General features: G+C 35.9%; 1 protein-coding gene across 2 annotated transcripts; it reads left to right on the forward strand.

Moving 5' to 3' along the window:
* The first annotated feature begins 979 nt into the window (after nucleotides 1–979).
* On the forward strand, nucleotides 980–19,920 carry LOC114282605 (peptide chain release factor 1, mitochondrial). 2 transcript variants are annotated; one of them, XM_082870850.1, is made up of 11 exons: nucleotides 980–1,318; nucleotides 1,857–1,957; nucleotides 2,339–2,437; nucleotides 16,475–16,658; nucleotides 16,788–16,836; nucleotides 16,921–16,999; nucleotides 17,212–17,286; nucleotides 17,391–17,468; nucleotides 17,577–17,735; nucleotides 19,255–19,350; nucleotides 19,450–19,920. In XM_082870850.1, exons 1-11 carry the CDS (start codon nucleotides 1,162–1,164, stop codon nucleotides 19,642–19,644), a joined length of 1,272 nt encoding a protein of 423 aa, XP_082726976.1. In that variant the 5' UTR covers nucleotides 980–1,161; the 3' UTR covers nucleotides 19,645–19,920. The 2 variants fall into 2 exon arrangements, with proteins under 2 accessions (XP_082726976.1, XP_082726977.1); XM_082870851.1 differs by having other exon boundaries at nucleotides 1,181–1,318; nucleotides 1,852–1,957.
* The last annotated feature ends 526 nt before the right edge of the window (nucleotides 19,921–20,446 follow it).

The following is a 20,446-nucleotide window of genomic DNA, read 5'->3' on the forward strand; positions in this document are numbered from 1 at the left end:
GTGGTGGATGGGTGGGTGATGGTGGTGGGTGGTAGCGAGTGAGTGGTGGTGGCAGGTGGGTCGGTGGTGGGTGGTGGTGGCGGGTGGGTGGCAAGTGACTGGTGGTGGTGGGTGGCTAGTGGCTAGTGGTGGCGGGTGGTGGATGGTGGTGGCAGGTGGGTGGTGAGTGGTGGTGGCGGGCAGTGGATGGTAGTGGTCGGTGGTGAGTGGTGGCCAGTGGATGGCAGGTAAGTGGTGGTGGTGGTGGTGGTGGTGGTGGTGGCGGCGAGTGGGTAGCAGGTGGGTGGTGGCTGGTGGTGGCAGGTGATGGTGGGGGGTAGGTGGTGGTGGCAAAAGACGGTGGTGGAAAACGGTGGCGGGTGGTGACTAGTGTTGGGCGGTAGAAAAAAAAAAAAAACTAAAAACTCAAAACGGAAACACATTTTTTGAGTTTACATTTTTTGGCCAAATTTATGAACTGAAACAACTTATTTATAAATCAAAAATTTACCAAACAAGTTTTTTATTTGAGTTTTTAAAATTTTTGTAAATATAAACAGAAAACTGAAAACGTAAGTGTTACCAAACGGCACCAAATAGATCTGCCTATGCCAAACAAATATAAACACATATAACACAATACACATGTAATTAATTCAGAATTTCTTCTTAAAAAAATATATTTTAACTATTAAACTCAATCTAAGTGTACAAAAAATGTTTAAAATGCTATTTTACATTGAAAACAAATATAAAAAAAAAGGATAAATTACACTTTAACTCCCTGTTGTTTGCCCAAAAAACACGAAACCTCCCTATAGTTTCATTTATAACACTTAAACCTCTAAACTTAATACCAAATTGTAATTTTTGACAGATCTGTTTATTTAACCTTTAAATTTTTATTAAATTTAAACTTAATAAAGATTGACCAACACAAATTTGTTTTTCCAGTTTTTGGAATTAAAAATATACACTAAAAGAATTTTTTAAAAACAGAGAAAAAAAAAAAGGATAAATGGATTAAAAGGGTGAGCTAGCGTTTTTAATTTTACTATTTATTTATTTTTTAATAGGGTACAAATTTTGGCTTCGCTTCACCTATACCCACTTCCAAGTTTGAATCAAATTTTGCATTGCTACTCAAATTTTATTGCTCAGATTATTATAAAAAAAAAAAGAATGAGAATTCGAGGGTTTCTGTTGAACAATCTGTCTCAGCACTTGAAAGAATTTAAATATTTTTTCACTTCACATTCGAATTTGCAGAAGCGAAGATTGTTTTTGCACTCAGTGAAGAGGAACACCATCTTCTCCAATCTTCGCTCATATTCCAGCGGTACGTTTCTTGATTCTTCTTTCTTTTCAACACTTCAAAAAAAAAAAAAAAAAAAATCATTGATTTGTCTTACTGTTCTGTGTTACAATCCCTTCTTTCAATGAGTTTTCATGGTCAGTACTTTGATTAGTGTGTAAAAACCCAAGCTTCAAAACTAAGCACATTGATCTACATGGGTTCTCTCGCATAAATGCATATAGTACAACATTATCTTATGTATGAAACATGTTTATTTATTATAAATCTTACATCAAGTAGTAGGCTGCAACAAAACTGAATCCAGTCAATCAAAGCTGCCATTTTTCATTACAGTTACAATCATTGTTCAAGTTTCCAAAATTCATCTTATTCATTTATTTATTCTGATTTTTTTTTTTTGGTTGGTGTTTATGTTTTATATTGATTCAATGTCCCTTTTCACAATGTTCATGCCTTTGTGATGTTGCTTACACTTATTTTCATCTTGAAAAGCTCAATACCCTTTTACTCATTGAACTTTTACTTTGGTTATGATCGATTGAACATTTAAAAAGGGCAGAATTGCAACCTCAACTATCTTTTGATTTAATCAAGATCATGGAAAAAAGGCTATTGGCTATTGAGCACAGGAGTGCTTATCTTTTGGGTCTCATAAATCAGGTAATAATCATTCTGGGTTTCTGCCATTTTCTTTTGATGGTGTAACTAATAATCACGTTTAGTCACTGTAAATGTAAACTGCTTAGAATCTGATGTTGTAGTTAAATTTTGATGGTAGGCAAATAGATCAAGGAAATTGTTTGAAGAATGCCCCAAGGGTCCTGCTTCTGCTAGAATTTTTTTAGTACTTTTTCCAATAAGTAGCACGAATTTCTCCAATGTGCCCTTTGGTTATTGAACTGAATTTAATCATGGAATGGATAATTTCCTTCTATGTGCTTTCTTATTGATTTGAATTTTTTATAGATCCTTACTTTGCTTGTGCCCTTTGGTTATTGAACTGAATTTAATCATGTGTATTTTTGTGTTGATTGAAGACAGCCAGAAGCCTCACAAGCAGAGTACTCAAGAGCCAATAAGGAGCTCCGGAAACTTAGGGGTTCAATGGATCTTATAAATGAGCTGAGGACTAAAGAGAAGGTATGCTCAGTTGGCACTCAAGGTTATCTTCTATTCTATTGAGCATTATTTAATTCAGTCACTGTTCAGAGAATATGACATGCTCACATGCGTATCAAGTTGTATGGTCTATGGGATATGTTTTTGAAAGATAAACTTTACAATGGCAATGATTGAGATGCCTGTGAGGGTGTTTATCACGCAGAGAAAAATACAATCCAGAAGAGATAAAATTCAGAGAGAAAGAAACAGTTAAACAACCATTGTAGTGAGGCCATATATTTATAGTTTGCATGGTGGCCTTTGATCAATGGGGTTGCAAACATTCAAATTGCAATGTCAAACCAACAGTCACCACGTTTCCAATCGTTCTGACTGTTTATTTTAAATTCAAAACTTCCAGTTGTATTTCTTTTTGCGGGAAGGTTTTATATTACCACCAATTTGGTTATGATTTGGTGTGAGGCAATCCACCATATTATGGTGTGAACACTCTCATACCTTCATCTCCCACTTGATCACACTATAATATTGATGACAAAACCTGAGTTAGGCAAGTTTGTCTTGGTACCAAAATTTTTGCCTTATGCCAACTTTTATCTATGAAATTACCTCATAGATCGACGTTTGATTGTGACTTGGCCATACGTGCGCACGTTTTTGCCACCAATTTGACCGCACCCGTACGAATGTGTTCTCCCACTGACAACACACTCTAGATGACTTCAATTCACTATATTTCAAGTGAATGGCATCAATTTTTAGTGATGGGTTCAAAGTCCATACCCAATCACCATTGACGACTTCAGCCGCACACATTTTTCATGTGTCGACCTGCACTGAAATTATTGTTAAGTACTTCCTTTAAGACCAATTCCTAAAGGTTTTCCTTAACACACCTTATCAATGACTTTTTGCTGATCAAGTAGACAATATCATCTAGTTAGCACATTGCATATTATGGACTTTACATCTCATGCTAACTATGATATCCGTACCTTGTCAGTTCCTCTATCTTGTTACCTGACCAAACACATGTTTCCATGCAAGATAGAGTCGCAAAACATCGGTTATCTAGGCATCCCTAGAGTCATCCGACTATGCTCTTATATAAGTAGCTAAACCACCTAGTTAGGCATTTTTCAATCCCATATTAGCTACATGTTCTCTGAATTTTTCTAGAGACAACCCTTTGGTCATAGGGTCAGCCACCCTCTTTTCTGAGGGTATATAGTTGACTTTAATTTCACCTCTCTCCACTATGTCCTGAATATAGTGGTAACTTAAATTAATATGTTTTCTCTTAGAGCTATTTGCTCCACTTTTTATTAATGAGATGGCGGACTGATTGTCACAAAACATATTGACCGGTCTGGCAGGTTTACCTAATTGTAAACTGTCAGCAAATCGTTTTATCCAGACTGCATTACTCACGGCTGTGCTGCAAGCTATGTATTCAGCTTCCATAGTGTACTTTGCAACACAACTATGTTTCTTACTTAACCAAGAAACTGCTATTCCACCAAACAAGAACACATGATCACTAGTAGATTTTCTATCATCTACATCTCCTGCAAAATCCGCGTCAGTGTATACTTTTATGTCTAGATCACACAAACCAAAACATAATGCTGGAAATTTGTGTTAATAAGATAGTGGCATATGATAGTGGTGTTGGTGGCATATAGTGGCATGTATAGAATATGATAGTGGTGTTGGTGGAAGATAGTGGCATGTATATAATATGATAGTGGTGTTGGTGGCATATAGTGGCATGTATAGAATATGATAGTGGTGTTGGTGGAAGATAGTGGCATGTATATAGTATGATAGTGGTAGATAGTGGTAATATATAATAGGTAAGTGGCATATAATGGGTTATAATGATGTTTGTAATATCTCCTATATAAGGAGTGTCATTTGGTCTTGTAAGATAAGAAGTTTTGAATATAACAGAAATATATTCCTTCTTCCTCATATTTTCGGAGTTCTTCTTCCTCATATTTTCTAAGTTGGTATCAGAGCAACAAAAAACACAGCAGCCCTAAAACCGTCATAGCCATGTCGGAAGTCATTCCGGTGAAAACGTCCAACTCTCACTCTGTCCAAATCACCACCATCCGCCTAAATGGTGATAATTTTCTCCGCTGGTCACAATCTGTCCGGATGTATATCCGTGGGCAAGGAAAGATCGGTTACATCACTGGTGACAAGAAGGCTCCTGCTGTTAATGATCCGCTGTTCGACAGTTGGGACGCTAAAAACTCCATGGTTATGACATGGTTGGTCAATTCCATGGAGGAGGATATAAGCTCTAATTACATGTGCTATACTACTGCACAAGAATTGTGGGATAATGTTAGTCAGATGTATTCTGACCTAGGAAATCAATCTCAAGTTTTCGAATTAACTTTGAAGTTGGGAGAGATTCGTCAAGGAGATGATTCCGTCACCAAATATTTCAATTCGTTGAAAAGGTTGTGGCAGGATCTTGACATCTTCAACACATACGAATGGAAATCGGTTGACGACTGCAACCACCACAAGAAAACTGTGGAAGACAGCCGTATTTATAAGTTTCTTGCCGGCCTCAACATTGAGTTCGATGAAGTGCGAGGAAGAATTATTGGCAGACCTCCTCTCCCATCCATTGGCGAAGTATTTGCCGAAGTCAGAAGGGAAGAGAGCCGAAGGAGCGTTATGCTTAAGAAAAAAGGTACTGGTGAATCAATTGAAATTTCTGCTTTAATTAGCGATGCTGCGGCCAACAAGGCTGCAAATTACCAGCGCAGGTTTGATGATAAGCCACGGGTTTGGTGTGATTTTTGCAACAAGCCTCGCCATGCACGCGAAACGTGTTGGAAGATCCATGGCAAACCTGTCAACTGGAAAAGCAGCAAACAAGGAGAGAAGAATCGTGGCTTTCCTACCGCTAATGAAGCCGATTCAGGTCCCTTCAACAAAGAGCAGATTGATCAACTCTTAAAGCTGATAAAATCCAACTCCTCATCCGGTACTCCTAGTGTTTTGTTGGCACAAACAGGTAGAAATCCTAAAGCCTTCTCTTGCCTAAACTTCTCTCCGTGGATCATAGATTCTGGTGCCTCCGATCACATGACTAGTTTTTCCCATTTATTTAGTACCTATTTCCCTTGTTCTGGTCATGACAAAATCAGAATAGCCGATGGTAGTTTTTCACCTATTGCAGGAAAAGGATTTATTAAACTAACTGAGAAAATTAATCTCAATGCTGTTCTTCACGTCCCCAACTTAGCCTGTAACCTTTTGTCTGTCAGTAAACTATCTAAGGATTCTAATTGTCGTGTTACATTTTTTGAATCCCATTGTGAATTTCAGGACCAGAACTCGGGGATGATGATTGGGCGTGCTAGGATGCTTGAAGGTCTTTACTACTTTGATGAAGTACATGTTAGTAATAAAAAAGCTCAGAGCTTTAATAGTACTAGTTCAATCTCTGTTCGAGAAAAAATAATGCTATGGCACTATAGGCTAGGGCATCCTAGTTTTCTTTATCTGAAACATTTATTTCCAACATTATTTAAAGGATTGATTGTTCTTCTTTTCATTGTGAAAGTTGCATTTTTGCAAAATTTCATCGCTCTACTTATTTGCCAAAACCTTACCAGGCTTCCAAACCTTTTTATTTGATTCATAGTGATGTTTGGGGCCCTTCTAAAATCACTACTCTTTCTGGTAAAAAATGGTTTGTTACATTTATTGATGACCATACCCGCTTATGTTGGATTTATTTGATGAATAAAAAATCTGACGTGAAAAATTTATTCACAAATTTTTACAATATGATTGAAAACCAATTTCAAACCAAAATTGGTATTTTACATTCTGATAATGGAACAGAATATTTCAATGAGCAGTTGGGTGAGTTTTTGGAAAAAAAGGGGATTTTTCATCAATCTACATGTCGGGATACCCCTCAACAAAATGGCATTGCAGAACGAAAAAATAAACATCTACTTGAAGTAGCACGTGCTATAATGTTTTACATGCATGTTCCTAAATATTTATGGGGTGAAGCAATTTTAACAGCCTCTTATTTGATAAACAGGATGCCTACAAAGGTGTTAACATACAAAACACCTTTTGATTGTCTCAAAACTTTTTTTCCTGACACGAGGTTGTTTTCTGATTTACCTGCCAAAGTTTTTGGATGTATTGCCTATGTTCATGTTCCCAGTCAATTTCGTTCAAAACTTGACCCCCGTGCTATAAAATGTGTTTTTTTGGGTTATTCCTCAAACAAAAAGGGGTATAAGTGTTTCGATCCTCAAACCAAGAAATTTCATGTGAGTATGGATGTGTCATTTGTGGAAACAAAATCCTATTTCCCCAACACTTCTCTTCAGGGGGAGACAAGTAGAGTAGAAGACCGTTTTTGGGATATTTCTATCCCGCTCCCCAATGTCATTTATCCTACACAAAAACCACATCTGTTTGATAATGATCACTTAGGAGAACCAAGTTCTATGGTGCCTAGTCATGAAGATTCTTGTTTAGGGGGAGAAGTACTACAACATGATCTAAATCCTGAGCTTCAGGTTTATACTAGGAAGCGATTTCATCTGAGGAATAATGACCCGAATGTTCATCCTAATGACCCGAATGTCCACCCGAGTTCTGGCATCGAAATTTTAGGTAATCCTATTCCTTCTATTTCCGACCTTGATGTTCCTATAGCAATTAGGAAAGGTGTCCGAAATTGCATTAAACATCCTATTGCAAATTACCTCTCCTATCAAAGACTGTCTAAAAATCATAGAGCTTTCACATCTAGGATTTCACACTTGTTTGTTCCAAGGAATATACAGGAAGCATTGGATGATCCGAATTGGAAATTAGCAGTCATGGAGGAGATGAATGCTTTAAGGAGAAGTGGTACTTGGGAGATAGTTGATCTACCCAAAGACAAGAAAACAGTTGGGTGTAAATGGGTGTTTACGATAAAATGTAACGCAGATGGAAGCATTGAGAGATACAAGGCGAGACTGGTGGCTAAAGGCTTCACTCAAACTTATGGGATCGACTATCAGGAGACGTTTGCTCCTGTTGCTAAAATAAATTCCATCAGAGTACTGTTATCTCTTGCAGTAAATTCAGATTGGCCTCTACATCAACTTGACATTAAAAATGCATTTCTCAATGGTGATCTTGAAGAGGAGGTGTTCATGAGCCTACCGCCGGGATTTGAGCAGAGACTTGGAAGCGACAGAGTATGCAGATTGAACAAGTCATTATACGGACTCAAACAATCACCAAGAGCGTGGTTTGAACGCTTTGGGAAGGCAGTTATCAGTTGTGGCTTCTCGCAAAGTCAAGCAGATCACACAATATTTTATAAACATTCAAAAAACAGTAAAATTGCAATTTTGATTGTTTATGTTGATGACATCATTTTAACTGGTAATGATGAAGCAGAGTTAGCAGGCCTCAAAAAGAAACTCGCAAAAGAATTTCACATTAAGGATCTGGGAGCCCTCAAGTATTTCCTCGGAATGGAATTTGCAAGATCCAAGGAAGGTATATTCGTTAATCAGAGAAAATATGTTCTTGATCTCCTTGGAGAAACAGGTATGCTTGGTTGTAAGATGGTGGAGACTCCGATCGAGCCTAACTTGAAGTTACAAGCTGCTAAGGCTGAAGAAGTCAAAGAGAGGGAACAATATCAGCGACTTGTAGGGAAATTGATTTACTTGTCTCATACGCGGCCTGATATTGCCTTTGCAGTCAGCATGGTAAGTCAGTTCATGCACTCACCAGGGGCAGAGCACTTTGAAGCCGTTTATAAGATCTTAAGATATTTGAAAGGAACTCCAGGGAGAGGCTTACTGTTCAAGAAACATGGACATCTTCAAGTTGAAGTATACACAGATGCAGACTGGGCAGGAGGTGTTACAGACAGGAGATCAACATCCGGATACTGCTCCTTTGTAGGTGGAAACCTAGTTACATGGCGGAGTAAAAAACAGAATGTGGTAGCTAGAAGTAGTGCAGAAGCAGAGTTCAGAGCTGTTGCCCATGGAATCTGTGAAGTAATGTGGATTAAAAGAATTCTTGAAGAATTAAAGCTTTCTCACCCGACACCTATGAAGGTCTATTGTGACAACAAAGCAGCTATATCTATAGCTCATAATCCAGTTCTACATGATCGCACAAAACATATAGAAGTGGATAAACATTTCATCAAGGAGAAAATCAATGCTGGCATAATCTGTATGACCTACCTTCCAACAGGTGAACAATTAGCTGATGTGCTAACGAAGGGACTACACAAGAAGCAATTTGATAAGCTGACTAGCAAGCTGGCTATGGAAGATATCTTCAAACCAGCTTGAGGGGGAGTGCTGGAAATTTGTGTTAATAAGATAGTGGCATATGATAGTGGTGTTGGTGGCATATAGTGGCATGTATAGAATATGATAGTGGTGTTGGTGGAAGATAGTGGCATGTATATAATATGATAGTGGTGTTGGTGGCATATAGTGGCATGTATAGAATATGATAGTGGTGTTGGTGGAAGATAGTGGCATGTATATAGTATGATAGTGGTAGATAGTGGTAATATATAATAGGTAAGTGGCATATAATGGGTTATAATGATGTTTGTAATATCTCCTATATAAGGAGTGTCATTTGGTCTTGTAAGATAAGAAGTTTTGAATATAACAGAAATATATTCTTTCTTCCTTATATTTTCGGAGTTCTTCTTCCTCATATTTTCTAAGTCATAACTTCAAATTTTTAGTGCCTTTTAAATATCTGAATATTCTTTTGACTGCTTGCCAATGTTCCTTACCTGGATTGGATTAAAACTGACTTACCAATCCGACTGCATAACAGATGTCAGGTCTTGTGCTTGTCATAGCATACATTAGGCTGCCTACTGCCTGAGCACATGGGACATTTCTCATTTCCTCAACATCAGACTTAGTTTGAGGACTCATACTTTTACTAAGGCTTTGTTTGGCATACTAAAAAAGCTAAAAAGCCAAAAAAGGCACTATCCTATTTAAGTCACATCATCTTATGTAAGTCACATCACCTCTCTACCACATCACTTCAAACCCCAACTCATACCCACCCCATATTTCATAAAAAGTAAAAAAGTGCACTTATTTAGAACATCCCAAACCACCCCTAAGACTGTCCCTTGCAAACAGGCATGCTTAAAGAATTACAGTTATCCGTATTAAATCTTTTGAGCACCTTGTCTAGATATTTCTCTTGATCTAGATATAATAATTTTGAATTTTGAATTTCTAATTCCTAGAACATAGGTTGCAAGACCTATGTCTTTCATTTCAAATCTAGATGCTAAGAAAGTTTTGGTTTTTATAATCATATTTGGACAATTTCCTGCTAACAATATGTCATCTACGTATAAAGACAATATTGCTAATTTGTCATCATTTTTCCAGATATAAACACAGTGATCTAATGGACTCACAACATAGCTTATTTCTAAAATGGCTTGGTGGAATTTCAAGTACCATTGTCTTGAATATTGTTTAATTCCATATAGAGATTTTTTCAACTTGTAGACTTTATCCTCATTGCCTTGGTTATGGAAATCATCAGGTTGAATCATATAAATTTCCTCTTTTAATTCTCCTTTGAGAAAAGCAGTTTTAACATCTAATTGATGCAATTCCAAATCCATCCGGGCTACTACCGCCATTAGAATCCTTATAGAGGCAAATTTTGCAACAGGAGAATATGTATCTACGAAGTCTATTTCAGGTTGTTGAGTGAATCCCTTGGCTACTAACTTGGCCTTGTATTTCTCCAAACTTCCATTTACTATGAATTTCTTTCTAAGAACCCATTTGCAACCAATGGCTTTTCTTCTATTCGAGAGATAGGTTAATTCCCAAACATCATTTTTCTTGATCGAGTCAAGTTCTTCATTCATTGTCTCAGGCCATTGAGTAGCATCATTGCTACTTATTGCTTCATTATAAGTAGTAGGATCATCTACTAAGTTATTAAGTTCTTCAATTTGAAAAACATAATGATCTTTCAAAAACGTAGATGGACGTCTTGCTCTCTTGCTCCGACTTATCTTAGGATTCGAAGCAGGTAAAATATCGTCATGTAATTTGCGTTTCCTCCCATTATTAGATGGTTCTGGGAGAATTTGTGGATCATGTGACAAAAAAGGAATAGAAGAATCCTGAGATACTTCGGAGAGCAATTCAATTTGTTCAAGAGGAGTAACAAGATCAGTGGATTCAAAAAAAATAGCATCTCTACTTTCTATTAATCCACGTTCTTGATGGTAAAAACGATAACCACTCCCATTTTCTACATAACCAATAAACTTACATTCCTAAGTTTTGCTTCCCAATTTATCCCTTAAAGGTTTGGGAATAAGTAGATGTGCCTTACATCCCCAAACTTTGAGATTTTGAACATTAGATTTAGTACCACGCCAACATTCGTAAGGAGTTAGAGGTTTGGCTTTTGTTTCGACTTTATTTAACATGTACGCAGCAGTGGACAAAGCTTCCCCCCAAAAATGAATAGGAAGATCAGCATGAGCTATCATAGACCTTGTCATTTCCATGAGAGTATGATTTTGTCTTTCTGCGACCCCATTTTGTTGTGGTGTGTATGGCATTGTAAACAAATGTTTTATGCCATTGTCCTTGCAGAAAGAATCCATAGCTTCATATTCGTCATCTCTATCATTATTCAAGTGCTTAATGGACCGACCAAGTTGTTTTTCTACTTCTAATTTATATTCCTTAAACTTTTCAATTGCTTCTGATTTGTGTTTAAGAAGGTAGATATGTCCATATTTTGAATAATCATTAGTGAAAGTAATAAAGTATTCCATGCCTCAATGAGTTTTAGTTCTTAAAGGGCCACAAATGTCCGAATGAATTATTTCGAATAATTCCGATGATTTCCAATGTTTAAAAAATGGCTTGCTAGTCATTTTGCCTTTGATACATGGTTCAAATATATCAAAATCATCGGAACATACTTTAGGCAATAAGTCGTTTTTAAACATTCGAGACATTTCATTTTTAGGGCAAATTACAAACACCCCCCTCGAGGTTTGATGAAAATACAAATTCCCCCTTGAGGTTTGAGAAATTACAAATTGCCCCCTCAGTGTCAAATTTTCATAACAAATTAGGAAAAATTAGGGAGGAATCTGTATGAAAATAAAAACCTCAGGGGACAATTTGTTATGGAAATATAAACCTCAGGGGGGGATGTAATTTCTCAAACCTCAGGGGGGAATCTGTATTTTCACCAAACCTCGAGGGGGGTGTTTGTAATTTGCCCTTATTTTTATTAATGTGACCTAACTTTAAATGCCATAAATAAGAACTATTATTTGTAGAAACAGACAAATAATCAGAAACACACACTTTATTATTATCAATGAAGAGAGTACATGTCATTCACTCTTACACCTTTCACGAATACACTCCCTTTCTTAATCAATACTGTGTTAAACCTAAAATTAACCTCAAAACCCTTTTGGGTTAATACTGGAACTGAAATTAAATTTCGGCGAATGCTGGGTACATAAAGCACATCATGAAGCATAATGGAAGTTCCATTAATAGAGAATTGACAGTTGTTGATGCCCAAAGCATCACTATATGAGTTGTTGCCCATGTAGATTCTGTGTTCACCAACCTTCTTGTCAGTAAACTCCACGACCATGTCTTTATTTTGCACAATATGCCTAGTTGCAGCAGAATCAATCCACCATGAATTTGATGAAGGTTCAAGCACCATTGCTTCAGAAATTGTCATGGCAACAGGGTTATGATCATTTTTCTGCTTCTTCTGAGGACAAGTGGCTTTGATATGACCTTTTTGACCGCACTTGTAACATGGGCCAATGTGATGCTTATGATGTTGTTTTTGCCATTATTGCTGTTTCTTCCATCCTTTCTGAAATCCCTTCTTCCATTTTTTTTTGAAGGAAGTCTTTTCTTGTTGAATGGTGTGTGGGTATTATTCTGTGGTTGTGGTGAAGATTGTGCCATGAACAAGTGAGAAGACAATCCTTCTTTACGCCTTCACTTCATTCTTTCTTCTTTCAAAACTAAGAGTACATGCAATGTTACCATTGAAATATCTCGCCCGCTATGAGTTAGAGATGTGATAACATGATCCCAAGACAATGAAAGACTATTAAGTATGTAGTTACTAGCATCTTGTCCGACAAAGAGTGACCAGCGTTGGATAATTCTTTAGCAATTAATTTCATTTGATTAACATGATCACCAACACTATCATTATCACTCATATGAGTGTTATTACATTTGTTCAAGAGCATTTGAATTTGAGTATCCGATCGAACTCCATACTTACTTTCTAGTGCTTCCATTAATTGTCTTGCAGTTTCATGTTTTTCAAAAAGCGGAATAATGTTATCTTTCATATTATGTAACATAGTTGCCTTTGCCATTGTATCATCTTTTATCCATTTATTTTGGAACCAATTTGAATCATTGTCTGGTTTAGAAGTGGATAAAGTGTGCAATGTTTTTTCATGTGTAAGAAGATAAGAAATGTGGTGTTTCCATGCTCGGAAATTATTTCCATTAAGCATCTCGATTCTTGAAGAATCCATGGTATTTTTAATAGCCATATTAAAAACAAAATGTGTTACTATGAAAATTTAAATATGAATATTACAATACTAAAATAAAAAATAAAAATAAGCAAAATTAAAGACAACAACAGGTCTAAGGCCTCGTTTGGCAAGAGGCTATTTTAGCCAATTAGCCAAAAAGTTACTAAATTAGCCAAAAAGCCAACAATCCATACCAAAAAGTCAAAGATTCTCTTTTCTCTCTATTTTTTGCACATCTTTTCGTAATTAGCCAAAAAGTCATCCCAAACATACAAGTTTTTTTTACCTACCTTTTTAGCCAAATAGCCAAAAAGTTACTAAATTAGCCTGTTCCCAAACGAGGCCTTAATAAGGATACGCCTTGTAGTTGTTGAATTGGCCCCTGTGATGAAGATATTGCTGTGAAGGAATAGAACGGTTCTGTTGCCTTGGGTAAGAAGAATGATGAAAACCCAATGGCCTTTTAAACACAATACTTTGCTTATGAGTATTGTAAAAATAGTTACGAGCCCAAAGTACACAATGGCGCTTATTAAAAATTGTTTCTTTGAATGTTTTCTTGGGTAACGCCCTTGGATAGCCTTTTCCTCAAATTTTTTCTTTTGAAAATGCAGTACTAATACTCACAGAAAAATTCTTAGATAAATTTTGAAAATTATGGCTTTTGAATGACTGAAAACAACCTTAAAATGAGCGAGAACGAGCCGAAAAACCCCGAGAACCAAGCTGTTGCCGGTTCAAGGTTTGGGTTGAACCGGCTTGGGTGGAACTGGCTTGGACTGCTAGTCAACGCACAGATCAGCGCGCGGGTCGTGTGGAGCAGACGGACGTGGGTCCGGGCGCGGAGGGTCGACGCGCGAATTTGGGAGCAAGACGCTAGGCTGTGGCTTTGGGCTGTTTGGCTGTGTCGCTGGGCTGGGCGGTCCCTGTGGCTGGGGGCTGTTGGGCTCCGCCTGGCTGACTTGGGCCGATTGCTGGGTTGGCCCAAAAAATTTCTTTTTAACTCTAAGACCCAAAGGAATTGATTTCCTTGCAGTATGCTTTATTTTGGGCCCTCTTTTTAATTTTAAATTCAGCCCAAAACTCTTAGTTTGCAAAACAGAGTCTTCATACTGTGTATTCCAGTCGTCTTTTCCGGTGATGGGAGTCGGCGACCACACACTGAAATTTAAACTTTGTGGATCAAATTTTCGTCCTTTTTCACAACGAATATTACCGTTGTGATCAAAATTCTGAGAAGAACAAGATGGTGTCAATTTGGAGACGTAATTTGAAACGAAAAATATTCTATAAAATTGCTTCCAACGGTGTAATTCGGCCTCACTTTCGGCAAGGTTTGGAACAATAGCACCACTAACAGTTATTTTCTTCGGATAGTTTTCTGGAAATACAACATGTTGATGATGATTAAATAAACAAACCGAATTAACCAATGCCGACAATTGACGGTCAATGATTTTTTGAATTTTCAGTAAAAAGAGTTCGGAAAATTTTTGTTCTTCCGGACTGTATTTCGACATCTGCAATAATGTGTAATCCAGGCTCTGATACCACTGAAAGATAAACTTTACAATGGTAATGATTGAGATGCCCGTGAGGGTGTTTATCACGTAGAGAAAAATACAATCCAGAAGAGATAAAATTTAGAGAGAAAGAAACAGTTAATACGGCCATATATTTATAGTTTACATGGTAGCCTTTGATCAATGGTTGCAAACATTCAAATTGCAACGTCATACCAACAGTCACCACGTTTCCAATCATTGTGACTGTTTATTTTAAATTCAAAACTTCCAGTTGTATTTCTTCCTGCGGTAAGGTTTTATATTACCACCAATTAGGTTTTGATTTGGTGTGAGGCAATCCACCATATTATGGTGTGAACCTATGAAGCATAGGTACGGGTACGAGTACTGGTACGATACGGGTATGCCAATACAGTAAAATTCAAAAAAAAATAGGGTACAGGTACGGCTTGGTACATTTGTAAAAAAATATTTATTTTTAATTTAGAGTAATGTAAAAATTAATTAAATTGTTTAATTTGTTAAGGTCCAACCTATAATTAACATTTAATGCCAAAAGGAAAAGTATAAATCAAAATTAAATGTCAATATATTAAATAACTTACAAACCATAATTTAATTTTAAAATCATGCTAAGCATAAAAACTAAAAACGAAATCTAGTGAAATGAGTTTTATCTCTATAGTAGAAGGAAAATATTGTTTCAACTGAGGTACGATACAGCTTGGATATATACTAGGTACGGCTGGGTACGTCAAAAATTAAGAAGAAAAAACTTGGGTATGCGTTTTGTGTACCTGGTACATATGCAGAAGTACCATACGAGGTACGGTACGCCGGTAAGTACCCGGTACGGGTACGGCATGTTTTTCAAATTACCCATGCTTCATAGGTGTGACCACTCTCATACCTTCAGTTTTCTGGTCATAGTTAAGATTGCATTCCCTCATTCCCACCTCCTGCCTTTTGTTGTATGCATATATCTATTACTTCTTTTAAGGCATTAAGATATGAAATTTTAATCGAGATACTGATTTATATATTTTTGATAAGCCTCTTTACTGGCAGAATGTGGCCTAAGCTGCTGGTTGCTCCCTAGGGCATAGATATTGTGAATTATATGTTCAAACTAAATCTGAGCTTCTGTTTTTTTTAAGAGCAGTCCTAATATTATTGCTTGTATTTTTTTTCAACATCTAGGAAATTAAGAAAGACCTTTGAACTCCATGGTGTTCATTTTGCTTTCTGGAAACTTATAGAATTCTGTATCATGTTTGTCCTTCCTGCTTGAGATTCAATTGAAGGGAACTGTAAATAGCATTATCATTACCATATATATATAGAGAGAGAGAGAGAGGAGAGGCAATCTGTCTATCAAATTCCATTTATGACTCTTTTTTTCACCTGTGCCAATTATTACATAAATTTGAGTCTTATCTCCCCTTCTAAACTCATCTCTTGGTTTCAAAGTCACAATAACTCTCTCAATTCTCTTGGATTTTCCTCTAGCACTCTTTTTATGTTTTTTAGAACCTAATGCAGTATTTCCATAGAATCCTGAAATTACCAGGAATCACCAGGCCACTACATAAATCTGTCCCATATAATAGATGAATTATCTGCTTGATTGATTCTTTTTACATTTGTAGTAGTTAACACATTCAAGCATCTCCAAATCCTATTTTGTTCAGCCGTGGTTATAGCTAGAGTTGAGTTATTGTGCCGTCCCCCAAAGACGTCAAGAGTTGGTTTATTTTATTGCATCTGACATAGCTGGATGTTATATTTACCTTCTTGCCTCTAGTTATTCTTGCTAATATCATTTCTGCTGTTCAGGACATTGTTTGAGGCTCGAAATTAATATATATATATATATATATTTTTCTCTAGGAGATTGAGGGTTTGAAGTCACTAATGGATGAAAGTCCAGAAGACAAAGAAATGCTGAACATGGCATCTGAGGAATTGTGTCTGGCCATGGAAGAAGTGAGAAGACTGCAGAATCAACTGCTGAAGTCATTACTTCCCAAGGATGATGCTGACGAACGGGACTGTATTTTGGAGGTCAGAGCAGGTAAATTATCTGAGTGCACATTTCATTGATACCCACTCTTTTAATGCTAATATGCATCAAGTTTGTTTGTTTGTTTATTTTTTCAGGCAGTGACTGAATTATAAATATAATTTCTTAAACTTGTATCAGGAACTGGAGGGGATGAGGCTTCTTTGTTTGCAATGGACATATTCAAAATGTAAGTTGCTATAGATTGTTCTTTAAATTTAATAATGCTTATCAAGTTCTCATTTTAAATTTGATCTTGTTTAAATTTCATCAGGTATGAGAGATACTCAACGAAGAAGAGATGGAAGTTTGACGTGGTAGAAATAACAGAGTCTGATCTTAAAGGATACAAGGTATGTATTCTGTGTCACTAACAGTCAAAATGAACTTTCATAGAATTCATCTACTTAATTGTGTGTGAGGCAGAACTTCTCGGTACTTCGTAGTAGTTGATACAAAAATGTTTGTCATGTAGATGGTTTTGTGTCTGTAAGTGCCAGTTATTACAAATAATTCCTATTTTGGTTGTCCATCAAGCTTCCTAACATGTACTTCTCCATGCCAGGAAGCTAGTGCAGCAATTTCAGGAGCTGATGTGTATGGGAAACTTAAATTTGAGAGTGGAATTCACAGAGTGCAGGTTTCATTACCCCATATCTTATATTTAGGTTCCATTACCCCATATCTTATATTTAATTTACTGTTACGAGGCATTACATGGGTTTTTTATTTTTTTTTCTGCAGCGAGTTCCTGTGACAGAAAAATCTGGACGTGTTCACACCAGTGCTGTGTCTGTTGCAATCCTTCCTCAGGCTGATGAGGTGTCTGTTCATATTTTTTAGATAGTGTCATTGCTCCATATAATTGATCTTTAAGGTTAAGAGTTTTAATCAGAGGAACTATTTGATCACATTTCAAGACTTTTACAGGTAGATGTCCAGTTGAGGCATGAAGATTTAAGAATCGATACATATAGATCTGGTGGTTCAGGTGGTCAGCATGCAAATACTACTAACAGCGCTGTTAGGATAACTCATATTCCATCTGGGATTACAGTCTCCATACAAGATGAGCGATCCCAACATATGGTAAAGCTTTTATACTATTGCAACCATTTAACCTTCTTATCATCTGTTGGCATAGTTGATATTTTCTTTCAATAACTGAAAAATGTCTCATCTTCTACAATGATACTTACCTCTTTCAAGTGGACCTCCTTCCTAATTTAGGTGTTTTTGTTTGATTTTGTCATTTGTGTTGTTACTTTTACGAACATTAAATAACTTGCTTGCACCATACATGTAAAGAAACAGTGTATCTACTGGTGGTTATACAAAGAGTGGTATATTACTATACTAATTAGGTTTAGCCTTTTAAACAATCCAATTATTTGATGTAATAAATAAAGTTTTTGGTGCGTTAACGTGCTAAATGTTTTGAAGCAACCAATAATTACTTAAACGTGAGATCTGAATATTATATGTCTCTTCTTTTGTCTTTCTATGTTATGAGGTTGATATTTTCATTCATCAACATTTTTTTCTGTAGTTTGCTGATTTTCAGTCTGCAACTGGATTAAAGTTTGGGTGAAAAATTATAAGATATTCACAATAGCGATAAATTCAAAAACAGTACACTGAATACATCCGTGAGAGCATCTCCAATGGTGTTGTTAAAGTTGTTTGTTAAAGTGTGTTATATGACAAAAAGTGTGAAAAGTGGGACCCATTTTTGTGTTAAGTACTTGTTAGTTTAGAGAGTGGGTGTGTGCTCAAATAGTGCAGTTAAGGTGTTTGTTAAGTGATATTTATATATGTATATAAATGTATTAACCGAATTTAAAAAATAAAATAAAAGGAGATTTTGGGCTGCACTCTTCTCACTGTACCATGTCTGCCATTGGCAGACCCACCCACCCATCTCTCTCTCACTCACACCTCTTCACTAGGAAGCTCGCCGCAGTTAGCTAACAAGTTAGTAAACATCACCTTCTACACTAGTTAACAACTTCTTTAGCAAAACCATTGGAGACAAAAACAATATTGTTAGTTAACTAAATCAGATATTGCAGTACCTTTCTGGCTCTAACCAGTGGGTCAGCTAACCCACTGGAGATACTCTCAGTATGAATTGTGCTAGTGGCAAAATCATCTGTCTACTGTTACAAGATTGTAAAGAGAAGAAAAAAGAAAACTAGATGTGCCAGATTTCGAAGTTATCGGCCATCTGGGGTTAATTGACAAATAGGGAGAATCATAGTTTCAAATCAGAATTGAAATGGTGATAACTGAGGCTGCTTCTTGGTTTCCAGAATGGAATCAAAATACATTTGTATAGAAGTTTTGTGACACAATCTCCTTTTCTTTTAATTATTTTTTGAACCTCTTCTTTGAAAAATATAGAAACTGAAATCCATGCTAGTATATATAAATGCTACATATGTTCATGCAACATTATTTTGTAACAATTGGACACGTATTTATCAAGAAAACCAAAGATAGTATTTTGCTAGCCTTTTGGATTATAATCACTGTCCTGTTTGGTTCTTATTACATCTTTATCTTCTTCCCACTTATTTTTTTCCTCTCATTTTGAGTTTTTGTATAGAACAAGGCCAAAGCACTTAAAGTACTCTGTGCAAGGCTATATGAAATGGAAAGATCTAGAATTCAGACAAGTCGATCAAAACTTCGATCAGAGCAGGTACAAATTGACTTTTTGGTGGGATCAATAAGTTATGTTCTTATTGTCATTATTGCCCCTCTTTCATGAATGATTTATAGCTCTTGACACCTTGGACAGATTGGTAGCGGGGACAGGTCTGAACGTATACGTACATACAACTTTCCGCAAGGCCGAGTTACTGATCACCGAGTTGGCATCACTCATTATTCAATAAATGATGTAATGCAGGGAGAGAGTTTGGACATCTTCGTCGACGCTCTTCTTTTGCAGCAGGAAATGGATGCAATTGTATCTTTCAGCTCTGCCCAATGACTGGAAACAAATGATTGCAATTTTCTTTCTTCTTCTGGGTTGGGGCAGTGTTATATGCAAGACTCCAACTATGCAGAAACCGATTTGTGTTTAGTATCCAATTTTATGATCACTTTATTTGTTTTGAAGGATTAGGCCATGAGATTAGACTTGTAGTCCCACCGGACCAATAGTTCATTGTTTGTTTCAAAAGTTTTGCTCCGGACTATTAGTTCCATATTTGTGAGATAACTCATCCCATGAGATTAGCCAATGAAATTACATTTTTGCCCTCTAGTATTTATTATGTGTTATATTTAGTAAAATTCAAAAAAATTTAAATGTCTCAATTTAAAAATAAAATTATTTTATTTTATTTTATTTTTATTTTTGTTTTATTTATTTAATTTTTTAAAATATTTTTTTATAGATATTTTATTGATTTTTATTTTAAAATTTTGTTTATATTTTATTTAATTTCATTATTTAAATTTTAATAGATGCTTTATTTATTTCATTATTTAATTATTATTATTATTTAAAATAAATTTATTTAAAATTTTAATTAAAAAATAACATATATTTATATTTATATTTAATTTTTTAAAAATAAATTTATTTAATTGTGCAAAAAATAAAATAAAATATTAAAGTTATGTTTAATATTGCTATTACTTAGTAAATAATTGAAAATGATAAAATAGTCATTTGAGCATTTATCATTTTCCATAATATTCCAAACAAACATTGGATTCACTAAAAATAGTCTAATTTAGAGATCTAATCTCATGACTAAACAAATATAGGATACAAATTCAGTCCA

Source organism: Camellia sinensis, chromosome 5 (genome assembly GCF_055761805.1).
Source record: "Camellia sinensis isolate YWXY chromosome 5, ASM5576180v1, whole genome shotgun sequence".
Classification (NCBI taxonomy): domain Eukaryota; kingdom Viridiplantae; phylum Streptophyta; class Magnoliopsida; order Ericales; family Theaceae; genus Camellia; species Camellia sinensis.